The 19,234-nt window shown below is 31.7% G+C and overlaps 2 protein-coding genes and 1 pseudogene across 2 annotated transcripts; 2 read left to right on the top strand and 1 right to left on the bottom strand.

Annotated features, from left to right (window-relative positions):
• Positions 1–3,246: 3,246 nt before the first annotated feature.
• On the top strand, positions 3,247–8,490 carry LOC127118332 (autophagy protein 5). The gene is made up of 8 exons (XM_051048506.1): positions 3,247–3,472; positions 3,681–3,805; positions 5,053–5,119; positions 5,497–5,586; positions 6,945–7,032; positions 7,413–7,556; positions 7,754–7,885; positions 8,065–8,490. Exons 1-8 carry the CDS (start codon positions 3,371–3,373, stop codon positions 8,370–8,372), a joined length of 1,056 nt encoding a protein of 351 aa, XP_050904463.1. The 5' UTR covers positions 3,247–3,370; the 3' UTR covers positions 8,373–8,490.
• Positions 8,491–8,710: 220 nt separating this feature from the next.
• On the top strand, positions 8,711–9,866 carry LOC127118333 (glutathione S-transferase U19). Its single transcript, XM_051048507.1, has 2 exons — positions 8,711–9,226; positions 9,308–9,866. The coding sequence occupies exons 1-2, from the start codon at positions 8,906–8,908 to the stop codon at positions 9,650–9,652; spliced, it is 666 nt and encodes a 221-aa protein (XP_050904464.1). The 5' UTR covers positions 8,711–8,905; the 3' UTR covers positions 9,653–9,866.
• Positions 9,867–10,391: 525 nt separating this feature from the next.
• LOC127121196 (cleavage stimulation factor subunit 77-like) lies at positions 10,392–15,526 on the bottom strand (annotated as a pseudogene).
• Between the last annotated feature and the right edge of the window lie 3,708 nt (positions 15,527–19,234).

Raw genomic sequence — 19,234 nt, 5'->3', positions numbered from 1 at the left:
CTTAAGAGTTTGGCTTTCATGTATTTGTTCTCCCAAGCATAACAATTTAATCATAACTTCAAATGAAGACTTCACCTTATAGTGTTGTCATCTTCAAAACCGTTTAGGCCATGTGACCGCTGTAGGCATTATACATGCAAACACATAAATCTATATTCTCCCCTTTTTTTGATGATGACAACACATCTCCCAGGGAGATAGATAAACAAAAAAATAACGGTTAAGTATTTAAATGGTTAAACTCCCTATGATAAGAATAAAGAGTATACCTTACTCCCTCTAAGAGTATACTTATTTCCCATTGGCATAAGGAAACATGCGGGAAAAAATATAAATAGATATAAAATACATCCAAGCACATAAATCAAGAGATAAGGGAAATAACACATAGATTTAATAAATGAAATATTTCATTAGTTATAAAGATAATTCAAACACAAAAGGAAAATTGCAAGATGCATAAAGAAACACTAAGAAAAAAAAAGGCAAAACAGAAAGCAAGGACTACTGAGAATCCTCCTCATCACCAGTGAACAACCCATGAGGCAAATATGATCCATTATGAGCAAGTAAACGTGCCATGAAGTTGATATTCTTGCCTGTTATTTCTACCTCTTGATGAGAGTGTCAAGAAGAGCTTCTGTAAGAATAGTTTTAAGGATCTCATAATCGAAACCCCCCAAAGTTGAAGGTTCTCCTTAATTAAGCGGAACTAATTATTTTTTTGAAGCTTTCTTTGCCTTTGGAGGATTTTGATTCAACATCCTTTTGGTAATTTCCATTCTCATTTACACTATTACGTTGTTTTTTATCCTTATATAATCTTTGCCTAATTCTTCTTCTTCAAGGTTGAAGCCATAATACTCCAAGATTTTTGTTATCAGGTCACCATATGGTAACCAAATATTATTTCTCTTGCTCCCCATCATGTGATTGATCACCACACTAGCCCAATTTATTTATACTTTATTAACAAGTAACCAAACCATGTCAACATCAGTTTTGGTTACTTTCCCAAAGTTGTGTTTTCTTGCGATAAGAATATGTATTGTCACATAATGAGTAAGTCAAATATCTAGGTGCATTTTTCCCACTTGAAAGGAGAAGGAAAACCAGAGTTTGGATTTACTAGGAAGGAGACAACAACATATACACAAGAGAAATCATTACCTCCTTCTTCATCAACTTTGTACTTAGAACCAATAAAAGGAAGATTACAAATCTCTGCAAACTCTTTAAGAGATAGTCAAATTTGTTATTTTCGTACCTTACTAGTGAGAACTCCATCTTCATAATTCTTCATATTTGAGGTTGGAGTAGATATCTTGATCAAAGTGGGAATCTTTTCTACTTGGATGTCACAAATGAAACTTCTCAAAAACTTGCTTCTTTAAAGAGCTTTAGAAACTCACATTTTTCGAAGATCTTTTCCTCAAAGTAGTAAGAACGAAGAATTTCCCTTGTTACATAATCTCTATTATACATATATTATTGCTCTTGTGATGAAAATGTATCTCAGAAGTAGGATGGAGAAGAAGTGCTTCCACATGTGCAAATCCTTTTCGGAGCCATGATGATGAAGATAATAAATAGTATTTGCACACACAAGCAACTAAAGAAAGAGGAAGGAAGCAAAACATGAGACGAAGAGAAGTTGGGGCGATATACCTTTTTAAAGACTACTTATAATCAATTATAGTAGTTAATGACATAAACCTTGATGATTGATTAATGGCGGTGCACACTTAACGGGGACATAATTGATTAAGTCATTAAAATTAGTCAATTATGAGGTGTGAAATTTAAAATTCAAAAGACGCTTAGTTAATCAGACCTATATGGTAATCGATTATGTTGTTTAAATTCAACCTCCTTGATAAGACGCCGCACGGGTGTAACAAAACGAGTTCCATTAAATATTTTTCATGTAAATATATGTTGATTGAGTTGTAAATTATTTATTAAATGCACTGAGTTGCTAGTGATTTATTAAATGATTAAACTTATTAGAGAAAAATAAATATTAAAAATAGAGATTAATTATTATGTATGGTCAGGATAAAAAGTTTTACATTATTAATTCATCACCATTATCCGTTTGCATTACTATATAAGTAGTTAAATAAAAGTCAAACTATAATTGATCCTCGTGCTCATGTTTTTAATGATGCAAAATCCTTATTCTTGACATTTGTAATATAGAGGATATAAGAGATGCTGATAGATTTGTTGTGATGATTGACATGCTTTGGAAGAATAAAAATAATGTTGTTTGATATAATGTTAGAGATGAGGTATCAAAAATTGCCTTGCTGACGTATTTCAATTGTCAAGATTGGGTTTGAGTTTAAAAAGAGAGTGATATAGATAACGCCTCTCATCACCCACTAGTTTGGAGTCCTCCTAATGAAAGGAGAATGAAGTGTAATGTAGAGGCTGAATTTAATAGTGAAAGAGACACAACAAATATAGGATGCTATGTCAGAGATAATTTGGGTAGATATATTATCGCATGTTTAACTTGGGACGTTGGCCTTTTATCCACCATTGAAGCTGAAGCCATAACATTAAGAGAAGCTTTGCATGGTGTTATTTCTTTACACTTGAATAATGTAACCTTTGAAAGCGATTTCCAACTAGTAGTTCAAGCTATTCATTCTAAGCATTTAGGAAGAGATGAATCTAGTCTTATTATTTTATCCATTAAAAATTTGTTGCATCTTTTTCCGAATTATGAGATTAAGTTCATTAAGCATCAAGCGGTCGCCCACACGTTAGCTAAGACGACCAATTCTTCGACTAAGCGTAATTTTGTTAGTGTGATACTTCTTGTATCAAACCTTTTTCTAATAATAAAAATCGTTAAGTTTATTTTTGTCAAAATAAAAATAAAAATAAAAATAACAGTCAAATTTCTTCCAATATTAAATATAATTAATTAATTATATAAAATCTTTTTACACCAATAAATTTTAATTAAATTCTTAAATATATCTGCGAATAAGTTACTAAATGTATAATAGAATCTCCAATTTTTTCTTAAAAAAACAGATTCTCTAATTTACGTGATTACTCTGTTTTTTTGATTATGCAGCAATCAACATTGGTATCAATAATTCCTAATGAAATATCAGTTAATTAATAATTAATCCAAATTTATTCATAAAAATTCCAAATTCCAAATAACAAAGCTAAATTAGCATATAAAAAAGCCATAATAAAAAGAAAAAGTAATTTAAATTTACTTAAATAACAACAAAAAATAAATAATAAAATAATACCAGAAAGAAAAAAAAAAAGAAGAGGGTTGCAGCAAGAGTTGGAAGTTGATCAAGGACTGCACCGACCGAGAAAGAGAGATCTGAAAGAGATGAGTGAAGCGCAGAAGTACGTATGGAAAGGGGCAATTCCTCTTCAAATTCATCTTCATGAATCTGAAGTCACCACTCTTCCTCCTCCATCACCGGCTCTCGTATGAATCACCCATTTATTTTTCTTAATTTTTTCTTATTTTTCACTTCAACCTTGATTTTTAACATCACAGGTTTTTTTTTTTCATTTAAACCTAAAAAATGTTACCTTTTTAGTTAATTACTACCTGCTGCTATTCAATTGAACTTTTCTGGAGTATTTATTTGCATTTGATTGTTGTTTTAACATTTTGTTTGTTGTGGTTTTAGGTTTTGGCCCCTAGGATAGGGTACTTGCCGTTGTTGGTTTCTCTCTTGAAGCCTCACTTTAGCACTGCACTTCCTCCTGGAGTAGACACCATTTGGTTTGAGTACAATGGATTGCCTCTCAAATGGTATTCTGTGGTTTTATACTATTTGTTTTTATTGTATTTATGTTTAATTTGTGTAAAGATATGACATTGTCCTGGATTAGATATATTAGGAGGAAGAGTAAGTACTTAAATTGGTACTTGAAATTGTAGGGATGAATCAACCTAGTTGCCTGAATGATCAATATACCAAAATGTTAATCAAGTTTGTTCCTCAGTGTGAATGCGTTATCAAATGTATCTTTGACATTGTTCACTTAGTTTCAAATTTGTCTTTGATATTGCCAACTTAATGTTGTTCTGATCCTGCAAATAACAATGGAGGGACATATTCGAGTAAAGTTACAAATTTTGGGATCATTCCGAAATATCGATAGTGTGAGGGACTAGATTGATACAATCCTACAATATCAAAGACCAATATGAATATTTGCTATAGTATGAACTTTTATTGATGCTAGTATCGATTTTACCCTTTAATATCCCCATTCTTTGGTGTTTAAAACATTTTACGGTTGCTATGCTACCTTATAATTGTTTTTCAATTATTAGTTACGATTGGAAATTCTGCCTTCATTGTGGTCCGCCCCTAGCCGCCTAATTGCAACTTTTGGGTTGCCTTCATTGCAGCCTACAACTCCTTCATTGTGTTGGGTATGAAGAGATGGATGGTTTCACATTTCCTAAAGATATGGCTTTTGTATTTATAAAGCTCAAGCAACCCTCACCTTACAAGCTGGTTTTGTAAGGATGCGTTTGCCCCAATATAAAATCTAAGATGGTATCTATTAGAGTATAAGGTAGAGTCAGGGCTTCCCTTCCCTTGTATTAGAGTATAAGGTAGAGTATCAGAATCTATTCTAGATCTGTTGTTGGTTTCCCGCACTGTCCATGCTTACGACTCATTGGGCCCGAGTGTGTGATGGAAATTCCGCTTCCTTTGTAGTCTGCCCCTAGCCGGCTTATTACGGCATTTCGGTTTCCTTTATTGCAACCTCCAACACCTTCATTGCGTTGACTGTGAAAGGGTGGATTTAATCCCATAATGCCTAGAGATATGACATGTGTAGTATTTATTAAGTTTTGGTAACCCTCACCTTACAAGCCGGATTTGTAAGGATGAGTTAAGTTCAATATATAATCTAAGAGTTACATTGCACTAACTATTTATTTTCTCGACAAGAAACATGTCTGCAGCAACAAGCATAGTAAATAACTCATGGAAAGTAAAATTTTAATTTTGCAAAGGTTTTTTGCCATGGTTTGTACAGGTATATACCAACCGGAGTTCTTTTTGATCTTTTATGTATGGAGCCAGAAAGGCCGTGGAATTTAACAGTAAGTTATTTTGATTATCCTCTCTAGTTAGTTTGATTGAGCACCTCATTGATGTAAATGTTTCTGAATAATTTTTTTTTTTTTTGCATAAAGGTAAAATTAAGTCTTAGATGAAATTTGGGTTGGAAGAAAACTTCAAATTAAAATTTTATCTTGTTTGTGCTGTTCCTTGAACAATTATAAAGAAAATGCTTGAAATTTGTTTTGGTAGGGGGATCATAAAATAAAAAGGTAAATATATTAAAAATATTCTGCTGAAGTTCCAAAGGGTATTAATGCAATAATTAAGATTGATTCACTACAAACTTTTAATGGCATTATGGAGTTATTTTTCCAATGCATAGCTATGTTCAATATCCGTTCTCTCTGATTTGTAGGTACACTTTAGAGGATATCCAAGTAATTTGTTGCTTCCATGTGAAGGTGAAGACAGTGTAAAGTGGAGCTTTATTAACTCACTGAAAGAGGTCAGTCGCGTGATCTTTTATTTCAATGCATGCATGACTATGATGTACTTGTTTAATTGATAACATGATACCTCATGCCCATACATGACAAAATAGCATTTTATAGTTTGTATCTGCATGTATGAATCACTAAACCGATATTGTCGATCTCAGAAAATAACTGTGTTCAGACCCCCCTATGCTACAGTGCTATAGCCTCTATTTGACAGCTTTATACTATATAGCGTATTGCAGAACATTGTTGATTTGTTCAAATTCTGCTATGCTATTGAGGCTATGTGACAACACTGCTAAACATTCTCACTTTAGTATTTTAAAAGGGCCATTGACTCATTGTATAGTATAAGGATAGTAACTATGAAGCACGATCCTCTAGGAGTAGGCGTGTCGCGGTGTCCGACACGCGTCGGTGTCTGACACTTGTATGACACCCGAACGACACGTGTTGGAAAAGTCATACAAGTGTCCCCAAATAAATGATTTATTTTCTTTGCTTCGGCACTTTTAAATTGGTGTCCGACACCTATATGACACTCATACAACACTTGTCGGAAAATTTAGAGAAATATTTAAAAAAGAATTTGTTTTTTTCTTTGCTTCAACATACCTTATATTTTTTTAGACAAATCTCACACACATCTAAAAGGGTTAAACATGTATTGAAGCAATGTTATCAATGAAAGTTAAAGACAATAATTTTCATTAAGATATTTTTAACTCTTTTAATAATTGATGGATCAATGAAATTCAAATACTATCATATATATAGCGGTGTCAGTGTCCTATGTTTTTGACATTATTGGTGTTGGGGTGTCCGTATTGTGTTGTGTCCCGGTATCCGTGTCAGAATCTATGCTTCATGGATAGTAGGGGCATTATGATGTCAATGGCTAGCGTTATGGTTTTAGAAGTATAAGATAACGTAAGTAGAACTTGGTTAATTTAAGGGTTTAAGGCTTATTGAGGTTATGTTCAGGTAATGGTAAATGAGAAATGTTTAGAGACCATGTTAATGCTATAATTGTTGAACAACCTTGCTGTGAAATACTTTGGTGAGTTTATACATTGTAATATTGCACACATTTACTACTCCTTCGGTGGTTTAGTTAAAATCTATGTAGAACTGTTTCCCCTTTCATTTTTTAGAATTAATTTTGGCTTAAATTTGTTTAGTCCACTACTTGCCTAGCTCCTTTTCTACAAATATTGGAAGAAACTTCAATATTTGCAGAACCAGTAACATCTTTAAGCCATTAACATATGAGAAAATTTGTAATGTCATTTGGATGGCAATATATGTGAGATGTTTAGTGCTTTTATCATCACCGAGCTTGACTGGATTTTAACTTTTACTGTAGGCTGCGTATGTTATAAATGGAAATTGCAAGAATGTCATGAACATGTCTCAACCTGATCAGGTGGAGCTTTGGGGATCTGTTTTAAATGGTATGGTTATTAATTGCTTGATGTTAATGCCTATATACTTGATACATTTTTATGTTGTTTTTCTGTTCGTATTCTACAAGTAAAGAATATTGCAATTTGGTACTATTTTATTTTAGGGATTTAAGGAGAGACAGCAAAATTTATTAAAAGTCACATGGTTAACGATAACATACACTTCCAAGAACAAGTTGCATAATATATAATCAATCAGATATATGAGTGAACACTATTTTATCATAATATTCAGAAAGGATAAGTTACAAAATGTAATTCAATAAAAGAAATCTGGAAAACACAGTCTATATCTGCAAAGGTAGTTTTTGGAAAATAAGTTTGTTGCTCTCCTCTCATGGACTTCTGTCAACTCATTTGCATGACAGGTAACTTGGAATCTTTTAGACGGGTGTCATCTAAGCTTAAGCTTGAGACTTTTGACGAGCAATATACAGAAAATATTGATTCAGTTTCGACTAAATCTGAACAAACTACCGGGGATGCTGAAGCTGCTGGACAAGTGAAGACAAGTGAGAAATATCAACTTGTTTTTTTAGCCAATTTGGCTTGCTGTTTTCTCCTTTCCTTTTTCATTTATGGTTTGATTCATATTTACCTCAACTTTTTGGGTGTACTTTTGACATAGGTGGCTTCAGTTGGTTTCATGTACGCACATTTTCCCATCCATATTAAACTTACTTTTGGTTAACGTTTACTATCTTGTTAGGTAGGATTCCTGTTCGCTTATATTTGTGGACTGTCAACGACGATTTTGATGATTTTGAAGATGCTCCAAAAATTGATAATTGGGACAAAGTCTCGTATATCAACCGACCTGTTGAGATTCATAAGGAAGACAGTAAGTCGCGTCTCATGGAAAAAAAAATCCTCCATAGAGTTTTTAAGTTGAATATCTTCCATGTTTGTCTATGTTCTTTCTTTTATATGAAGATGCATATGGTGGTAATCCACATTCTTAATGTCACATGCCATTCAGAAAAACAAATCTTAATGTTGCATGATGGTCAATGGATGCAGGTAAATACTTTAGCTTAATCGATGCCGTTAAAAGACTTCTGCCCGAGTACTTTCCGGAAAGTTCATTTGTTAATGAAGGAGATGCAGACATAAACCGAAGTGAAGGAGAAGAGGGAGAAAGTTCACATGATCCAGCGTCATCTTGCCAAACACCCGAAATTGCAGAAATCAAGTGCGTACGCATTCAAGGGATAGAACCGAGTTCGGAAATACCTTTTTCTTGGGTGGTTAACAACTTAATGAATCCTGAGTATTTTCTTCACATGTGTGTTTGCTTGAAAGTTTCAGAAGCCAGTGCTGTGCAGTAGGGATAACTTTAATTATTTTAGTTTTCTATTTTATCGGAAAAAAAACAAGATGCAATTCTTTTGTATATACATGTACAAAATGGTTTCATATTATATTGATTTCCCAAATTGTTTTCAATTTTACACTCCAAAGTTCAATCAATGATAGGATATGTTCCTAGATGCTATATTTTCCAAAATGCACTGTTTGATTCAATCATGGAGAGGAGAGAAGTTTCAATAGAATGAACACAAATTATAATTAGATTCCAACAAATGAAACAAAAAACATAGTTGCATTTTGCCGGCCATTTGATACTATCTAGTAGTATATGCTCCTCTCCTCTCATGTTCAAACCAATACATAGATAAGGACACTAACAACATTGTAGTAACATCAATTTTGAAGGAAGATACAAAGAAAACATAGTAAACATCGTAGTCTTAAATTTTTAACTAAGTTTTCCTATAAATTTCAGTAATTCTCCCACAACTTCAAGACATCACAAGTAGAAAAGAAAAGAGTAAGAGTCCAAAGAGTTATTATTGTTAACATGTCAAAGGGAGACAATGTTGTTGTTTTGGACTTCTGGGCTAGTCCATTTTGTGGTAGAGTGAAAACTGCTCTGGAAGAGAAAGGTGTGAATTATGTGAGCAATGAAGAGGATATAATTGGGAAAAAAAGTGAGCTTCTTTTGAAGTCGAATCCTATTCACCAAAAGGTGCCTGTGTTCTTGCACAATGACAAACCTGTTCTTGAATCTGCTATCATTGTTAGCTACATTGATGAGGTTTGGCCTTCCAACCCATTGCTTCCAGCTAATGCTTATGATCGCGCACAAGCTAGATTTTTGGCTGATTTCATCGACAAAAAGGTTAGTTGCGATAAAATACACAAAAAATGATTTAAAATTGTGTCACATATATGATTTTGATATGATAACTTGTGTTGCAAGGTATTTGAAACTGGGAGGAGCATTTGGGCTAGCAATGGAGAAGAGAGAGAAGTGGGAACAAGAGACTTCCTTGAAGTTATAAAGCATCTAGAAGAAGCTCTTGGAGAGAAAGACTATTTTGGTGGTGATGCTTTTGGCTTTGTTGACATCATAGCCATTCCTCATTCTGCATGGTTTTTAGCATATGAGAAACTTGGTGGATTTAAAATTGAAGATCACTCACCAAAATTCTCAGCTTGGATTAAGAGAAGCTTGGAAAGAGAATCTGTGAAGAAAGTACTTCCTGACCCTGAAAAGGTTTACCAGTTTGTCCTTCATTTCAGGAAGATGTTAGAACTTGAATGAGGTTAAGAATGCATTTCAGGAAGATATCATCTATGGGATTTCTATTGCTTTTCAACTATATTTTAGTGTTTCAATTCTGTAATATGTTGTTCCTTTACTCTTGTATTTCTGTTGTAATAAAGGTTTGAAAGAGTTTCATCCCAATAGCAAAAGTGGACCTCACTACAGATTGGATTTGGATTAAACATAGTTATTGCTTTCCATTGTTTTTTATTTCAGCCGTTTGATATTGAATCAATGATACAGATTGTTTAGTAATAATATAGATACTATATCGTAAACAGTAATAATTAATAATAAATGAATATGCTAAGAACATTCTAGAATATATCTTGTAGTGTTTTGTAAACACATGTCAAATGATCATTAAAATTGATAAAACTTGATGTCCGATTCAATCTTTTCTCTTAACAAAACGGTCTATAATTATATTCAATCAAATGAAATCAAATGAACTCACAAGTTACTAGTATCAAAGAATATATTGTGCTTAGTATTGGACTTTGCTCTACATTTTGTTTCATATACTCTTCAAAAATACTAAATTTTCTCCAACTAATACAGAATAAAAACTGTATTGTATACGGTGTAGGTGTGTAAAGATATGAATTCTCTTTGTATAAACATGGTTTCAATGAGAGAGTTCATGGCTACTTTCCTGATCAAGTTTACAATAATTATATTATATTTGTATTATCTATAAGAGAATGTGATTTGGATCCATATTTACATACTCCTGACCAATTAATAACATCATACATTGTTGCTACTGGCAAATGCAATACTTAAGTTATCTACCAGTGCTGCCAGATAAATCGCCAGAAAGTGCACTTCCATATGAAACTGATCCCGTTTGTGATGTGCTGTTGGCTCGAGCTTTCAGGAATTGTCGTATCCGGAAAGCGTCGCGAGGAGGCGGTTGGCTTTGGAGAGATGTAGTCTCATCATCTTCTTGTGCTAAACATTATAATAACAAATATCAATCATGTTAAAATTGGAGTTTGATGTCAAAACACTAGAATAAGAAAAGCTAAAAGCACATTCTTGTATATTTGATGTCAAAAATAGATTATGCACATACTGTCTAATTCTTTTCTTTTCCCACAATGCTTGCTATCAGAAAGTTCACTAGTAGCAGGAGCAGGACCTCCTGGCAACTGCGATTGAATCACAGTTTTACCACTTTGTCCTATTGGAAGGTCGTTCTGCAAACAAATCGATAGCACGATGTCCACATTTGGAGTTGGACCTGCATATTTCAAAAAACTGTTATCGACGGCATCTAGATATACTTCAAAAATAGAAGAGTATCTATAGGTGTCTGATGCGTATCCTATACTAATACTTCTTGATACATATCCAAAAAGTATACTTTTGCTGTTTCTAGATTGCATATGAAATAGCCAAAAGAATGTACTGTGTGATCGATGTGAAATTGTAGTTAACAGAAATATTGAAAATTACCATAAACTGTGGGTAGGCTTGCTAAAAATGCAACCAAAGCAGGCGGGGTAGCTTTAAGAATTTCATCAAATGCATTCTGCTTTGGATCATATACCAACATCTTCGAAGTATCGGGATAGACAATCTTTGATGACATATTTGAAATGTTTGCAACAGATCCCTTATCTGCATTAATAGTGTATCATTAAATTAACCGCGTAATAAGAAAACCGAGTGCGAGAATGAGTATAATACCGGTAAGAGTCGTGCCATTAGGAATAATAGGCATGTCCACTTTCTTATTGAGATTTTTGGCAAGCCACTAAAAAGGTAGAAACCAAAAGGAATTAATTACTATATAAGACACATAAGAACTCGTGAAAGATGGGAAAATTCTGAGCAATTTGCAATGTCAAGCATCAGAGGTTCAAGCAACTAGTACCTCTCGTCGGGATAAATGATCGAGATCGTTAGAAGAGCACGGCCATAGATCCATGAAACTATAACGTGATACAACATCTTGCAGAGAACCCTCTGATGCAGCGGTTGCATCTTCACCGAATGCTTTTTTCCTTCTTTGCTCAACCTACATATGATACAAGGATAAATTATCAAAACAGGTTACAGTTAATCTGTGTGAACTGTGAAGTCTATTCAACATGCATAAACATCGCTTTAATCGAATCAATAGAGTACTACCTTGAGCATGCTAGCAGGATTTCCATAAGTTTGCTCAAATTGAATAAACCTTTTCCAAACCTGCAAGTGAGATTAGTTACGTGCAAATTAAACATTAGAAAACAAACTATTGAATATTCTTCAACTGAATAAGCACATAAACTATGCTTTATAAATACAAATATCCCAATATAAAATTCTATCCATAAGTATTAAATACCTCAACCGATTTCTCTGAAGGAAGTGAACTCAATGCCCTCTCAAATAAAGCACGTATATTTCGGTCATCATTCAAACGTGTCAAGAAATCAGCATATCTGAAACATCAGGTAAACATTCTTAATATTCAATACTATTTTTTTGGAGGAGTTAAGTGACAAGGTTAATCAAAGATGGTAGAAAGTAGAACTCACTCAAGAATATAGACAGGCTCATGCATAAAATGTTTTAATCCGTCTTCCAAAACGTTATGAGCCATCTGCAAGGATAATCCGAATTAATTTTCTAGAAGTTAAAAAGTACTTTGTTAGATCTTATGAAGGATAGAACAGGTAAGAAAGGAAATGGTAAAGACCTTAGGATCCTTGTCAAGACAAAAGGCCACTGACGCGTAAGCCACATAAACATGATATGAACAAGTTGAGGATTTGCGAGCATCCAGAAAGTACTTTTTAGCAGCTTCAACACCTTCGGTTCTTCTTAGAAAACGAATGAACTGTAACGTGAAACAGATTTCATATCATTTTCATGGAAATATATCAACAGTTATTACAAAATTAGACTAAGAACTTGAACTGTCAAACTTAAAACATTCAAATTTCTGATCATGCCATAAAACTTATTTACTGATTTTTAAAAATATGCAACACTACTATTGAACATACTAAACAAACAAAAAATCACATACCTGAATATGTGCAAGTGCAGTTGCGTTGTCACCGTTCCCCAATGCGTTTTCATGTATTTTCTTTGCAGCCTAAAATAAAACGAAATAAAAATCGTTAAGGATTAACATAACCAATGGAAACAAGTCGAAAAAACAATGAATAAGACATCAAACGACCCATACGGAGGCCTTTACTAGATCTAAAGTATGATCAAGCCTAAAAAACACCTGGATCGCTCCACGGGATTCCTCTAGCTCTGCATAGGCATATCGTAGCATTTCCGAATCTGTTCACAAATGAAAAGACGGAACGAGGAATTGAGTAAGACACATGAAAGTATAACAGTGGAGCCTTAACTAACATAATGCAGACACTACTAAAAAATAAAATTAAGCAGAATTAATACAAGAAAAATGCCACTAACCTGGAAGAGCCTTCAGAGACCTTTGAAATACTTTAACCGCAGCATCAATCAAACCACCTTTAGCGTGCCATGTAGCATACTCATACCATACATCAGGATAATGGTACATATACATGAGACACTGAATACCAATAAAATGCAGTGAGAAATTCCATAAATGATATCAGAAATAAATATCACCAAAGTAAATAAAACACATAGATGATGATACTCCTAATCCTACTTTTACGAGTAATTTTATTTCCTAGTACCTGCTCATAAGTAAATATAACTTGTTTGTTGGAAGAAGGTGTGTCTATTCTCTGTGGATTTCCTCTTAAACAAATAATGGTTGAGTACAAAATGTTAACTAAATATCGTCAGAAAAATGAAAGAGCAGAAGGTAACTAGATTCACCAAGCAATCATTTGAATACGATAATGTAACTAGAACTAGAACATTTATATTCATTCATTTTTTTCTCTGTTTACTTTGATCTGTTTTTTATAGCTTTCACTAATAGAACAGAAACAGTATCTAAGAAAAAAGAATGCATGCTTCTTACTTTTCAAAAGATAGAAGTCTTTTCCATGCCATCCACTGCATTTCTTCCTGTCAAAAGTAACAAAGACATAAAATTACGATGATGTAAAAGATATAAAAACTATAACTCTTTCATTTTTATTCAAATAACATCTTAATCTTTTAGAATAATTGGCTTATAATACGATATTAGAGCCTCTAAGGCTAGATGGTATTTGCCTTGTTGGATCCGGTTGGTGGTACAGCAAGCATATTCCAATCAATTTCATCAAAATACTTTTTCCGTTCCCTATAAACTGCCCTCGCACTATTATATTTTGGTTGATATTCGTATATCAGTCCTTTAGCCTGCAAGTTACCTTATCATCAGAACGTATGCCCTTTGAATTAGAATTATGTTGTATAAAAAAATGTAATCATGAATATGTATAAACAAATCGAGCATGAAATAAAGACCGGAATATTACCAGCTGGCGACTGACAGAATTTTCGAAATTTTCATAGTCTTTCCAAAGTTGTTCAATTTGATGGTTTGGAGTAATAATAGCCCTCTGATAGACTTTCCTGATAACAGTCATCTGATATGATTCTTCTTGTTCATGTACAGGCTGCAACTGAAATTGACCCAAAAAAAGTTGAAAAGTGATACCAAATTATGCAACAAGAATTGCAGAAAACACAATATTAACTAACCGGCAATGATTTTAGAAAGGATATGTACTCCATCCACAAAGGGCCAGATGTTATGTCTGCTCCTGTGAGCACATCATTAGAAAGATGTATCAATATACATACATAGATAGATACAAACACACAATCTTCCATCTTTTATTCACTTTTCTCGACCGGTTTCCAATAAAGCTTCCTCTCACTAGAGCTTCTATTAGGATTCTTCTCACATGACCAAACCACCTTTGGCGAGTTTCCAACATCATCTTTCTAGTGAGACAATGAGAAACAACTTACCGACATAGTTGAGCATAAACTCAAAGGCTTTTATGGTCTCTTCTTGACCCTCTGTGCCCTTCTTGTCATTAACCTTTCTAATGAAACGAATGTAACACCGCCTATAAACAAGGTGAAAGGTTAAAAATAACAACATTGTTTACACGTTTTGTTGAACAAGAAACAAGAAACAGCACAAGTGCTATAGATAACATTTGGTCGAACTGGTTTTTATCAAAAACACTATTTCTTATTAGCATAGACCATAAATGCCCAAAAGAAATTGATAGTTCAATCTGTGTCAGTCTACTACACTCTACATTATTGATTCAGGGGAGAAACAACAACGAATTCTGACATATAAACAAAATCTTTCAAACAACATATCCAAAAGGGAGTAAAAGAAACTAAGCAAACGACATACCATAGAGGAACTTGAAGACAGTTCAACAAACAGCGACTAAAAATCTGCTTGATCCCGTCATCGTTATTTACAGCCATGTGTGCCTCCACATACTGCTTCCAAAACTTGGCCTGAAAACAAATCAAAATAAGCATCATTAAAAACTAGTTCACTATATACACTCACAGAAGTATTTACTATAGAACATAATCAAAACACTCAACAAGGACACTCACAGCTGTTGGAAATAACTGCAGAAGCTGCTCGTAGATAGGTGTGGCTTTGGCAATAGGCAAAGCCTAAACAACAACAGATAAACAACATCAACAACGAGAAATATGAACAAAAGGTAAAAGAATTGCAAAAGAAAAACACCAAAAAAAATTAAAACTTGTGAAATGAGTCAAAAACCTGAGCCTCATTTGCCAATGTTTCAGCGGATTCAACATTATACTTATACATTGTGGTTTTGTCCTGAAACAACAATGTTTTTGAGAATGAAATGAGAAACAGTGAGTTGATCAGAAAAATCAAAGAGTTAAAAACGGTTTATGTGAGTAATTTGAGAAACTAGAGAAGAAAGAGGGAGAGTGAGATATATATATAGTTAGTTATAGACAAATATTTGATTTCATTGGATTTTTAAATTAGGTACAACTGATTATTTTTAAGGTAACATGTTGTCATGTTTTTGTGGTTGTTTTTAACATAAATGAATTGGTAGCCTTTTTCCAAGTTACTTCATTAAGAATATGAAAGTGAGTAGTTAATTTATATTACTTTTGAATTTGATCTTGTGTAGCATAAATATTTTTAAAAACTATAGATATGAATTTTCATTCTATCCAATAAAATATCTTTATAAATTACATTTTATTTCAGTCACTTATAAATTTCTAAATTTCATCTTTAAATTCTAATTTTTAAATTAGGTTCAATTAACTATCATTTATTAGTAATTTAATACTAAAATTGGATTCAAAATTTAACTATAAAATCTTATTATTAAATTTTAATTAAGAAAGGATAAAATTAATTATAATTTCTTTGTCCTTAAAATCTTAATTGCTACTAAAATATTATCTTAAATTATAAAATTAAACACATGTTCACAACTGTGATGTGGTATAGCTTCAAACCAATAAAGTGTGTATAATAACAATATTGTTTTCGGGCAGTTGAACTAAACATATTTTCAGATTTTATGACATTAACTTTGCATGGTCAATGCACTGAGTTTTAAAAGCACAAAATACTTATGAGATTGAACATTTTATTTATTTGAATTTATAATTTTGTGAGGTTTTAGGGTGTTATGGTTCACTGAGAAAATCAAACCGAACCGATTTAAACTACGATAAAAGTTTACTCGAATTGAATCGATTCATTTCAATTTATTTAGAATCGAACCGAATCAAAATTATTGATTTGGTATACCGTTTAGAAATTCCAAACCGTATCAAATCGTTAGAAGATAATTTTTATCAAACCAAACCAAACCAAAGAATCGAACTATTAAATTATTTTTCAAATTTTTTGGAAAAAAAAAATTTAACTTGTTTTTAATAACCAAATATAACGATTCAGATATTTTAACTTCAATTCGATTCAGTTCATAGTTTTTTTTAAGGTGGTTCAATTAATATTAGTTGAGTTAAAGGTAATTAATAATTTAAGAAAAAATTCAAAATTCTGTAAATGTGTTTGTTAATTTTTTTTGTAATTATTATTACTTTATCTCAAAAATAAAATTAACACAAATATTTATTGGACAGTAAAATAAAAAATTTAATTTATAGACAATAACCAACAGAATAAATGTATTGATAAAATATACTTGATTATCTCTATAAAATGTATTGTGGACTAAAATAAAATACCTTTAAAATAAAAATTTATAGGAAAAAATCAAAAGTGTACTTAAAAAAAATTGTGCTAGTATTTTAAAATTTTATGTTTAGTATGTATTAGAGTTAGAAGAGATTACTTAGGTTACTTACTGATGTTAGTTAATGGTTAGTGCTTGTAAATAGGTTTTAGGTAGTAAAATTGTAAATATTTCTCAATTTATGATATTTTGATTTTTATTAATAAATAAAGAATATGAAGCTTTTTCTATAACCACTTAAATAATTAATAAACTGAATAAACAGTTGAATTAATTAAACTTAAATTGGAAACTAGTTCAAACTATTAATTAATTGATTTGAAAAAAAAATACAAAACACCTTTTTTAAATAAAAAAAAATCAAAAGATCTTTGTGTTTGATCTTATCTATCGATGATGAAACTGGTTTCTTCTGCAAATTGATTCATGCTCTTGGGTTTACAATTTATATAAATGTTTTTTATTTGGTCGAAACCACAACAACATTTTTTATATAAGAAACCACCATGTTTTTCTTACAATATAAGAATAATCGTCAATCTACACCCAAAACACAATATTTTTATTTACCCCAATTTTAGCATATTATAATATGTAGAAAGCACATTCAACAATCAATCGATATAAATGGAGATTTTTTTAATGCATCTTAGATACTTCTTAGTCACTATACGAAATTATTTAAATACTCTTAATTTTTGGAGATACATCTCCGGACGTACCTATTTCTAAATAAATGTTCAAATATTTCGGAGATACATTTTCGAAATAATTTCAAACATTCAATACAACCAACTAAGAAGTCATTTACATTTGAATTATACTAGAGATGCATATCCGTGAGATATTCTGGAGATACATCTTCAGAATGTATCAGAACAAATATTTAATGCTATAAGTTGTTTATCTGTGTTCAAATGAAGTATAACACAAATAAAGACTGATAAGTCAACAACTTGTCACTATTAGAAAGATCTTAAGTCTCACATTGATTAGAGATAGAATATTAAAAGAGTTTATATAGAATAACACTCATCACCTTACAAGTCAATTTTATAAGAATGAGTTATATCAAACTTTAATATGATATTAGAACCTATCAATCAGACCATGGACCGCTCACCATTTATATCCACATATCAAACTCAAATGAGTATTGGGCGTGAATGAGCGCGAATGAGTGTATTAGGAAGATCTTAAATTCTATATTATTTAGATATTGAGCATTAAAAAATTAGGTCAAACTCTAATAATTATAGCAAAATTTATTTCATAAAGAAAAAAAATTAATTCATTCCAAACTTATCTCAAATGAGATTTTACAACATGTTTACTCATAACAAAAAATTTCATATTCTTACCCGAACCATAAACATTACTTTCTAGATCCATTTTAAGTTAAATCATATTTTAAGTTAAAGCTATTACAATATCAAATTAAACTAAACATAATTATTATAAAATAAATTAAAATAAAACATGTAATTCTCTTCTTCTTACACTTGATTAGTCTTAAGAAATATCATGGGATTGGAAAGGTTTTAACATCATTGACCGTAACTCAGAAGAATGCTTCTTAGCAGGCACAAAAGATGGAAGCCTCCTTGTGTATTAGATAGAAAAGGTCTGAAAATGTATTTTCGGAGATATTCTAGAAACGCATTTTTAAATTAAATTTAATTCTAAAATTAGGATGTGATTCAAAAATAATGAGCAGTGTACATGTTATGTATTCGAAGATGCATTTTTGAATTATAAGAATATTTTTTACTTTTCAAGAAGTGCCGCACATGGAACCTTAATTTTGAAGGGAAATGAAAAGAATTTATTTTTAAGAACCTTAATTTTGTTCAACAAAGGAAAATTGTGAAAGTCAGTGAAGAAGAACAAGAAGATAAAGTGGAAATACCGACGCAAATGCTATGCAAACGTGTTTTTATGTCATTTGAATTTGAATTGTTTGTTTGTTTTGTGTTGATGTTTTAGTGTTGGATTGAAGTTGCTAGTTTTGTATTCATTAAATAATTGATATAGTAGTTTTTGTATCTTTGATGAAAATGTATGATAATACGTTGTTATTTTCTAGTTGTTTTGTTGCTAATTATGTATATCGTTGTTAATTATGTGTATCTCATTTGATGTATTTTTAATTTTAATTATATATTAGATTAAAATATGCGCGATACGCGGTTTTAATTTTTTTTAAAATTTACATATATATTATCAAATAATAGTTATATGGACGACTAAAAGTGTTTTAAATATTAATTATTTTAATAACTTTTATAATAAAAAATATTTTAATTTGTAATGGATGATATTGTAAAATATTTATGTGATATTGTTATTGAAATATTGTTGGATCATGAAGAGGAACATCAACATTGGGTCA

This window comes from Lathyrus oleraceus, chromosome 2 (genome assembly GCF_024323335.1).
Source record: "Lathyrus oleraceus cultivar Zhongwan6 chromosome 2, CAAS_Psat_ZW6_1.0, whole genome shotgun sequence".
NCBI classification, from domain to species: domain Eukaryota; kingdom Viridiplantae; phylum Streptophyta; class Magnoliopsida; order Fabales; family Fabaceae; genus Lathyrus; species Lathyrus oleraceus.
The sequence above is the reverse complement of the archived record's forward strand: the minus strand, read 5'-3'. Positions and strand labels throughout refer to the sequence as shown.